The 10,081-nt window shown below is 57.2% G+C and overlaps 1 protein-coding gene across 4 annotated transcripts in view; it reads right to left on the bottom strand.

Annotated features, from left to right (window-relative positions):
• Positions 1-1,179: 1,179 nt before the first annotated feature.
• Positions 1,180-10,081, bottom strand: part of D2HGDH (D-2-hydroxyglutarate dehydrogenase) — a 31,113-nt gene continuing 22,211 nt past the window's right edge. For all 4 annotated transcript variants that reach the window (XM_031452652.2, XM_031452650.2, XM_031452651.2 and 1 more), the window contains one exon: positions 1,180-9,382. In XM_031452652.2, coding sequence (XP_031308512.1) covers positions 9,123-9,382 — 260 coding nt within the window. In that variant the 3' untranslated portion in view covers positions 1,180-9,122. The remainder of the gene's footprint in view (positions 9,383-10,081) is intronic.

The following is a 10,081-nucleotide window of genomic DNA, read 5'->3' as shown; positions in this document are numbered from 1 at the left end:
CCCTGCTGTTATTTCTTGAATGGCCATGCCCTGCCCCCTTCCCCCCCCATCTCATTAGGAGACCTGCCCAAGTGTGGGTCCTCGCCTGCTGGCTGGAGAGAATTGACAGCTGAGGCAGTGGGACAGGGCGAAAACTGCTTTCATTTCTCAAAAGAGGAAAAAGGAAGAGGTAATCAAGTGGGGAGCCGTCAGCGAAGATGGGCCGCGCCAGCCAGGCGGGGCCACGTGGACTTCTAGGGAGGCTTGTGCCACCATGTCCTCCTTTCTGGGGTGGTGGAGCCAGTCAGTCCTTGTTCGAGTTTTTCAGTCCTTGTGTGGGCTTTTCCCACTGTTGTCACAGCGACTGTCAACCATCGTGGCGCTTGCTGGTGGGTGTGTCACTCAGCATGCTAATATATTACAGTGATTGCATAATAAGGCTCAGGTCCACTGGACGTGGATCCTCCACTGTCCTGAGTGTTGGTTCTAATCATTTCTGGTTTCTTCTCCACAGCTGCCTCCGGATTCTTAGAAAAGAGTCATTGGTTTCTAGTCGAGGGAGGCGCAGGCGTTATGATCCTGGGGGCAACAGCTGGTAACAAAAAGGAAAGTTGCTTTTAACTAGAATGACTCCAATCTGGTGGACCCAGAATTTCCCCCGAAAAAAAACGTCTCCAAAGATTCTGTTCAGCCATGAACATTTTAAAGAGAAATGGGGGAGCAATCTCTGTTCATCACTGAGGTAGGTGTCAGTCATCAACATCCCCTAGTGCCCACAGGCTTGTCCTCACCAACTGCTGGGGCCTCTCTTCTAAGACTCAGGGAGGCCAGCTTCTCTATAAACAAGAGGCCGGAGTTGGGGGTGCTGTTACTGGGAAAAGGGAAGTAAGAATTACCTCGGTTCTTAGTCAAACAAAAAAAAAGAATTTCTTTTTTATGCTTAGCTTGTTTCCAGTTTTTAAATTTTTTTTAACTTTTTTTTATTGAGTTATAGTCATTTTGCAATGTTGTGTCAAATTCCAGTGTAGAGCACAATTTTTCAGTTACACATGAACATACATACATTGTCACATTCTCTTTTGCTGTGAGCTACCACAAGATCTTGTATATAGTTCCCCGTGCTACACAGTACAATCTTGTTTATCCATTCTACATTTTGAAATCCCAGTCTGTCCTTTCCCTTCCCCATCCCCCTGGCAACCACAAGTTTGTATTCTATGTCTATGAGTCTATTTCTGTTTTGTATTTATGGTTTGTTTTTTTTTTCAGATTCTGCATATGAGCGATCTCATATGGTATTTTTCTTTCTCTTTCTGGCTTACTTCACTTAGAATGACATTCCCCAGGAACATCCATGTTGCTGCAAATGGCGTTGTGTTGTCAGGTTTTATGGCTGAATAGTACTCCATTGTGTAAATATACCACTTCTTTATCCAGTCATCTGTCTATGGACATTTAAGCTGTTTCCATGTCTTGGCTATTGTAAATAGTGCTGCTATGAACATTGGGGTGCAGGTGTCATTTTGAAGTAGGGTTCCTTCTGGATATATGCCCAGGAGTGGGATTCCTGGGTCATATGGTAAGTCTGTTCCTAGTCTTTTGAGGAATCTCCATACGGTTTTCCACAGTGGCTGCACCAAACTGCATTCCCACCAGCAGTGTGGGAGGGTTCCCCTTTCTCCACAGCCTCTCCAGCATTTGTCATTTGTGGACTTTGGAATGATGGCCATTCTGGCTGGTGTGAGGTGATACCTCATCGTAGTTTTGATTTGCATTTCTCTGATAATTAGTGATACTGAGCATTTTTTCATGTCCTTATTGATCATTTGTATGTCTTCCTTGGAGAATTGCTTGTTTAGGTCTTCTATCCATTTTCGGATTGGGTTGTTTGTTTTCAGAAAAAAAGAACTTTTAATGAGAGACAGAAAGTGTGATATAAGCAAGATTTTTATTAGTAAAGTGAAAAGGTAGTAAAAGACAGTACCCTCCAGAGAACTGGGAGCGGGCCAATCGAAGAGAGGGAAAAATGGCACCACTCCTTTGTTTTTCCGTCTTATGTCCTGGCTTAGGGGCATTTTTGTGATTGATTAAAGGCTCAGTTTCTTTGAGTGATCAAGCTGATTGACAGCTCAGGTTCCTTGTGCTCTGGCACACCCATCCCCTTTTGGGCAGGTTCTCACCCATAAAGCACACAGAGAAACCTAAGGGAAGGGGCTCAAACTGTAATGTTAATTACATTACAATGAACATTGGGTCAAGTTATGCCGGGTCCTTCTCTTATACGCAGCTGCAGCGTTTTGACTTTAACTGGCTTCTTTTGCTGGCCCTCATTTTGAGAAAGTAAAAGTTTCTGGAGTCCCTTACCCTGAGAGCAGACATACTGTTATTTTCTGGGTTGTTCCTTACCCCTTCCTCTCCCCCTGCCCAGTGTTCATTTCTATCTAACTGCCTAACAGAGCCACAGGGTCCTGCTCCCTCAGTAGAAAATAAACAAAAAATTGAGTAGATTTTACTCCATGAAAGGACATCTCTTCCTTAGAGAAATAAATATATTAGAAAACAGACTGAGGGAAATGTGTGCAGCATTTTTATAACTGTTAAGTCCATAAGGGAAGACAAAGTCCCCACGGCATGGGGGGTGGCCACCTCCAGGCCAGCCTCGAGCAGGGAGTCACAACCCCCTGCCCCTCTGGGCTTCACCATGGCTTTGGGGACCCTTCCCACAGGACCCTCTGCATGCCAGCTGACCCAGCCTGGTCTGAGCCCCCCACCAGTGACTGGTGTAGCGGGCCTAATGGCACCTAGGAAAGGCTCAGGACCTTCCCACCCCTTTCTGAGAGGCTGGCGCTTCTGCAGGCCACACTTCGCCTTGCAGGAACCGGGGGGCAGGGGCTGCATCTTGGAATGCAGGGAGACTGTATTCTCAAAACCCTCAACTGAAAGGGTGGAAGAGAAGGCTAAGGCCCTGTCTCCATCCTTGGTGGGGGTTCCAGGAGGGTCTTTGGGGAGCTGGAGGCCAGCACCATGTATTTCTCTTCTATGGTGGGGGGGTGAGAAAAAGAATCCAGACACACAGAGACAGAAGTTCTGCATGCACCACTCCAACCCTCACCAGGTCCCTGGGGCACTGACATCCTCGCCCCTGCAGGGCGTGTGCTCTGGGCCTGGCCAGCACCGGGACACGCGGCGGACAAGAGCACATCTCACCTGCTCCTCGCTACCCCTCACACCTCACTGGCCGACGAAGCCCAGGGCATCAGCCACCTCCAAGTCACTGCCCACCCGGTAGCTCTCCCGTGGGGAGTCTGGCACAGGGGTGACGCCCTGTGGAGGATTTCAGATGCACACTGGCCTGACGGTGTGGCTACTCCAAGAAGCTGCTGGGTCTGAGGTGCTGACCAGTCCCAGCCCCGTGAGAGAAGTGGTCACTGACCCTCCCATGGCCCCAGGCCCGAGGCAGTAGGGGGGTGCTCCTCCCCTCTGTCCCCGGGGTCCCCTGGTCCAGTCCCCTCCCTGCAGAGTGAGCCTCAGGTTTGCTCTGGTAACCAAGCCCGGTCCAGAGACGGTTGGTCCTCCCCATCAGGCAGGGAAGAGGGTTTCCTTAGCTTTCTCAGGGTCCTCCTTCCTGGACCGAGGGGGGCGGATAAGCCACGGCAAACAGCACCATTCCTCCAAGTCAGCAAGGCCTCATGAGGCCCCAGGCTCCGTGTCAGGGAAAGGAGCAATCTGCCTTCCCCTTCCTGGCCCCACCCCTCCATCCTCCACCCCCCACCTCCCTCCTGGAGAGCCCATCTCAGACCCGGTAAGCCCCACCTCTTCCCCACTCCTTCCCGCAGCTGGGGGCTTCAGTGGGCTCAAGATGGTGGGTTGGGGGTCCTCGGGCAGCCTTGACCTGGGACACCCCTGCTGACATGGGGGCTCTTATCCAGCAGCCACAGAGGCCCCCATGTGGGCAGACGTCTCCCTATGCCTCTGCCCTGTGGCCAGTGACCCTGCAGGCCGGACCCAGGGGCCGCCCAGCAGCCAGAGCAGGGATGGCCAGTCTAAGAGGGAGGCCTGCTCCCACTCATCTGCAATGCCCCCCGGCCCCGGCATCCCTTCTGAGGACGGCCTGGACAGAGGACAGCCATGTCGCCCACCACATGGCCTCACTAGCATCAGAGACCCTTGGCCCAGTGGCCACAGCTCCCCTACCCCTCGCCAGAAGCCCTGCTGCCTCCCTTCCCTGCTCACCTCCACCTGCGTCTGGGGGTCATGGTGCTGCCGGCAGGCAGTGGGCACTCCCAGCATCCTCTGCATTCCTCCCTCCTGAAGTCACGGAGTGCCTTGCCCCACCTTTCAAGGCAACAGTCCCTTTCCACCTGGCGGGAGGTCTGGGAGTTCCCTCCCCAATCCCTGAATTTCCAGAGGCTCCACACTCCACTTGGGGTCCCAGCAACCAGATCTGGGCAGGAAGAGCAGCCCAAGGTGGGCGGCCCAGGGGCCGTCCGCTGCACCCCCGGCTCAGATCAGGGCTGAGGGACAGAACAGGACAAAGCAACGGGACCTGCAGCATAGATGGCCCCAGCCCCAGGCAGGTGGAGGCACAGAGGGAGGGGGCCAATTGTGACCCTGGGTCCCGGCTGGAGCCCCCATGAGACCAGGGTCTGGAGGGCTCTGGCTCACCCCAGCAGGGCCCCAGGGCAGATGGAACATCAAGAAGATTGGAGCCAGGGGAAGGGTAGAGCTCAGTGGTAGAGTGAATGCCTAGCATGCATTAGGTCCTGGGTTCAATCCCCAGCACCTCCACTAAGAAAATAAATAAGTCTAATTACCTCCCCCGGGAAAAAAAAATTAAAAAAAAAAGATTCGAGCAAAATCTGGGAGCAGGCGAGGTGCCCTGCAGACAGAGCCATACTTGGGGGGCCTGAGGGTCACCCCTGAGCATGCCTACCCCTCCTGCCTGTCCCCTTCGTGTGAGGGGCAGTTTCACGTGTGCAGCCCCGCCCTGCTCACACTCCCGCTTCTGTGGTATATGGCAGGGTCTTGCACAGCCCTGGGCGGGTCAGGCCCCAGGAGGGAGGGGAGGCGAGAGAGCACAGCTTCCTCTTCCCCTGGGCTCTGCCCGGCCTTAATAGGAAGGCAGGCCTCCTCCCATCCAGGGACAGGGGATTGCACCCCCTTGGCCAGCCCAGGGTTCAGGGGAGCCAGTGTCAGGCCTCTGCCACTGACCGCCCGCCAGAGTCCACAGAGGCAACATCCCTGGGGGCCCTGGCTTCTTTCTGCCCCAACTTAAGGAGCCAAGTCCGACCCAGGGGCAGGGGCACAGCTGCCCAAGCACCCCCTGCGCCCAGCTCACGGCTTCTGTCCTGGGACTCTGTTCCCTGCAGGCCTGGCCGGGGCTGCCACCCGCAGCCACATTCCACCCTAGGCGCCGAGGTAGGGGTGGCCTCCTGGCTCCCCCCAGGATCCCTACAGTCTGCTCCCACACCTGTCTGGGGCTCCCTCCCGCCCTGCAGACCGAGGCTGATGCAGCCCCTTCCCCGCCACTCCCGGCCCCTCCAGGTGCAGTTGCTCACCTGACGCCCTCTGCGGGCCTCTGCTGTGAGCACTCCTGTTACATGACCTCTTCTCAGGCTGCAGGGCGTAGAGGTTTTAAGGTGAAAATCGTAAGCTTTTCCTAAACCAGACACAATAGGACCCTCCCCTCCTTCCTCACCACCTGCAGGAACATTGGGAGATTACTCTGGGGAGCCTCCTGGTACCGGCGCGGAGGGGGCCTCAGGAGGAGTAGGGTGGTCTCTCCCGCACCCCTACCCCCGTGGGGTCCGGACCGGGTTCAGCTTCTTTGTTGGCAGTCCGGCCTGCCCCTCTCCCTGTCTTTTCCTGGGATGTTTTGTGCAACCCCTTGGCCTGGGGGTTCTGGACAGTGAGCAGGGGTGTTTCACTGGGTTCTGCTTTGAAGTGCGCTCAGGATAGCCGTGTTCTCCGCGGGCACCGGGGGTCTGTGGTGTTGTCCAGTCTGCATCCACAGGTTCTGACAGCCCCGCCTGCCAGGATGCGATGGGTTTCCTCTGGTTTTCCTGCTGCTCCAGCAGGTTTTTCTGGAGGTGTGAAAACTCCAGACCTCCCTGTCCTTCCTCACACCCGCGGGCTTCCGTCCCGTGTCCACTCTACCAGGCTGTGTTGCGGTTCACTGATTCCAAGACACTGTCCACTAAGATGGCACAGAGACAAGCAGGGGAGGGGGTGTGAGAGGCAGAAGTGAGCCATCACGGGCTGAGGGAAGCACAGGAAACGGCATCCGCACCCCTGCCACTGTGAGTCCCAGGACAAGGGTCGGTGGCCGGTGGATCCCACCCCTGTTTGAGAGCCCACTGCCCTCAAGGTCCCACTGGCAGGAAATGCCTGGCACGTGCCTACCTTCCACGGCCCATCACCACCACCTCCTCCACCCAGGCCACTGGATGGGGCAGCCCGAGTCTCCAGCTCACAAGCAGCTGGGGAAACGCAGCCTCAAAACTGGGGGCTTCCAGGGGGTCAGATGCTGAGCACCAGAACACCTGCTGGCCTCGGCAGGGTGGAGGCAGAGAGGCGAGCTGCCATGAGCCTTGGGCAGCTCCATCATGCTGAGTGCCCAGCCAGGGACAGTGGAATAGTGGCCATGGCCGTGAGGACAGAGCCAGCTCTCGGGGCCGGTGAGGCTGGGGCCCACAGGAGTCCCAATGGCGGCCCTGCAGCCAGCAGTGGCCCACAGTGACAGGCCCAGTCAGGCCCTGGAACAGGCGAGGTCATGGACAGCTGGCAACCGGTGGGGAGAGGACCCTTGTTTTAAATCCTTGCAGAGAGCAGGAGGGACCAGTTGAGGACAGAGACAAGAGGGCCACCTGGACTAGGGAGGCAGTTACAGGTGTCCTGACAAGCATACCTGCTGGGCCAGCACGGGGCCTTGAGATGGACCCCTGACCCATGCCCTGAAATTGTGCTGGGCCCAAGAAACCCCCCAGGAGAACACCCACCTCCACCAGGGTGTGGTTCATCCACAGCCAGAGGACCCTGGCCAGGGAGGCAGCATCAGGGGCCAGCTGGGCCAGCAGGGGCTTGGGGTCCCTTCAGAGCAGGCTCTGTTTGGGTAACGGGGAGGGGACGGAGGATGCAGCCCATGACCGGCCACACCCATGCAGCCCAGCAGCAGCCGGCTCCCACGAGATCTCTGAATCAGCGTGCGCCTGCTTTATAAAAGTGTACACGTGCTTGGCAAAATAAACACATAAGCCCAAATCATCCAAAAAATACAAAAAGTAACATCTCTTCCCCACCTGACCCCAAGCTCCAGGAACCCTCCCCAACGTGAGCCCCAACTGCAGTGACCTAGCTTCTGAGAGTCAACGTCCCTTCTCAGAAGCAGGAGGTGAGCTACCCGCCACCTCTCTTCTCCCTGGCCCTCTGTCCAGGGGCTTGAGGCACACACCCGCCTCCTTCTCAACAGGCACCTGGATGGCCTGGCCAGTGACTGACCACCTACAGACAGTGCTCCGTGCACGTCCCAGGGGCACACCAACGTGTGCAAGTGTGCACGTGTGCCTGTGTGTGTGCACTGTGTCTGCATGTGCACCTGTGCACAGGTGGATTCTCGGGGTGAACCCCAGGAGTGAACTGCAGGAAAACAGTTCCTACTTCACTTTTAGGCATCTTGGGGGCCAACTCATCCTTCCCGGAAACAGAGTTCCTCCTGCTACTTCCTCCCTTCCACCCAGGTCACTAGGCCACTATCTCAAAGCCCCACCCCTACTCCAGCTAAAAGGCCCCACTTTTTAAAGCCTTTTAATAATTCATGCATTATTTTCATTCTCCAAAAGAAACATACTTAGCCCTAAAGCTTTTTATGGAAAGTCACTCTGTACCACAAAGCCCCTCCCTGCACATCACCAACAAGAACTGACCCGCCTCTGAGCTTCAGGAAACGGAGACCATGCCCCAGGGGCCGGACAAGACAGGGCTGCGTCACACAGTGGGGCATGGGCACAAGGGACACAGCGTGGGGACGGGGGTGGGGACAGGAACAGGATCCAGCCCCAGGTCACTCTGTCAGCCCTGATGTTCGGGTGCTTTAGGAACATGGTACACAGGCACTTCACGTGGGCTATTATGACATTATGGTCCTAGTGACAGAAGAAAGGAGAGTGTCATGACCAATTCCCATTTTTACTGGAAGTTCATGGCAGCCAGGAAGAGAAAACATATGTCCAACCTCCCAGACTGTCTCCACAGCCCAAGCAGCTGCCCCAGGGACCAAGTCAACAGGGAGGACCCATGAGGGTAAGTGACGTCGTGTCTGGAAACCGCTCTGTCGCAGATGCCTTGCTTGTGCCTGGCAGGGCTTCTCACCTGACACCACTGACAATCATGGTAAAAGCAGAACCAGAAACACTCATCTCCGTGAACACAACACAGCAAACCACCAAGTGCGAGAAATAAATGCCTGGCTTCTGACAACGGTCTTGCCAACTGATGGGCCTTCTAGAAAACGGGGGAGATGATACCTTCCAGGGTGGGGGCATTCCTGTCACTCTGCCTCAAACATGACCAGCAGTCACCGGTCCCCAGTCGTCCTTATAATGCCGAAGATCCAGGCTCTGGTGGTCAGAGCCTCAGATGGACCAGCCTCCCAGCGCTCCACTGCCCACATGGAGTTCATCACCTCTGCCCAGGCCCCTGGGAGGTTCGCACAGTGTGGAACCAGCAGAAGGACCCCCATGCCCCCTCCTAGGGCTGCACCCCATGAGGCAGAATTCCGGGGGCCACAGGCAAGGAAGGGGCGGCCTGGTCTACTCTGAGCAGACAGAACTGCTCTCCCTCCCGGCCTGTTCAGGACCTGCGAAGGGATGGAGTGCCCGCCCAGAGGACAGGCAGAGCAGACTGGGCGGATCTCCGCTCAGCGACCCCAGAACCAGCAGACCCCAAAGAGTCCTGCCCCAAGCCCTGTGTCCCAGGCTCCGCAGGGCCGTTCCCAGCCCCTCCGACCAGGAGGCCAATTCCCCCCAGCTGTTGGCTCCACTGGAGGGAAGCCCTCCGAGCCCACGCCGGGCCTGCAGGCCCACCCATGGGCAAATCCAAGTCAGGATCACAGCCCCTCCAGAGGCTCCCACCAACCCCAGGGGCAGTCAGGCACGGGCGGGCAGCGTCTTGTAGGGATTCAGGATACCCTTGGGGTCCAGCAGGGCCTTGAGCTGCTGCATGAGCTGCAGGGCCTCAGGTGGCTTGCTGTAGCAGAGGACATCCCTCTTCTTGAAGCCCAGGCCGTGCTCGGCACTGACACTGCCCCGCTGCCTGGCTGTCCACTCGTACACATAGGGCTCCAGGGCGCCCAGTAGCGACACGTCGAAGGCCTCGGCCGTCACGTTGAGGTGCAGGTTGCCGTCCCCTGGAGGGACAGGGACAGGGACAGGCAGGTCAGGCTGGCCCGCCCCTCCTCCAGAGCCCCCAGCCCTCCTGGAAGGGCCCAGTCCGGTCCCACCCCCGCCTCTGTCTGTCCTCACAGTCTGGCACCAGCCCCTCGGGCCACTGGCCACTGACCTGAGTGACACAGCGGCCTGCTGGTGACCACCCTTCTTTTGGGGGTCACAGCTCCCTTGGCTTTCACACACTTTCCTCTTCATGTTCTCCCCACCCGCCCGACCCACATGGCCCCCTGAGGGCTCCAGGCTGAGTGACCGAACACCAACCTGGCTGCGAGCCAGGGCCAGACCACCGATGCGGCCACCAGACGGGGTCTCCGGGCACCCAGGGCATCCCCACACTGCAGACGCCCCTCACGGATGCCAGGGGGGTCCTCTACCTCCAGGACACCACTTCCAAGGCCGCCCAGACAACGCCCACCACAAAGTCCTGGCTCCCCAGATGCCTCCTTTTTGGTCTGCTCAGCCACCCACCCCACCCTCTGGCCTTCAGGCCCCCCTCAACTGTCCAGTGGTCCTGGGTATGGCCTGGCTCACCGCCCATGGGCCCGAAAGCAATGGCAAGAAGCACAGGGTTAATCAAGTCAACGCGGGTAACAGGCCAGGGTTGGGGCCAGGAGCTGGCTGGACTCTGGCCGGAGAAGGGCCAGGGTGGGCCCATGCCC

The sequence above is a fragment of the Camelus dromedarius genome, chromosome 4, assembly GCF_036321535.1.
Source record: "Camelus dromedarius isolate mCamDro1 chromosome 4, mCamDro1.pat, whole genome shotgun sequence".
Lineage (NCBI taxonomy): Eukaryota > Metazoa > Chordata > Mammalia > Artiodactyla > Camelidae > Camelus > Camelus dromedarius.
Note: the sequence above shows the minus strand (reverse complement) of the source record. Positions and strands in the feature narration are given on the sequence as shown.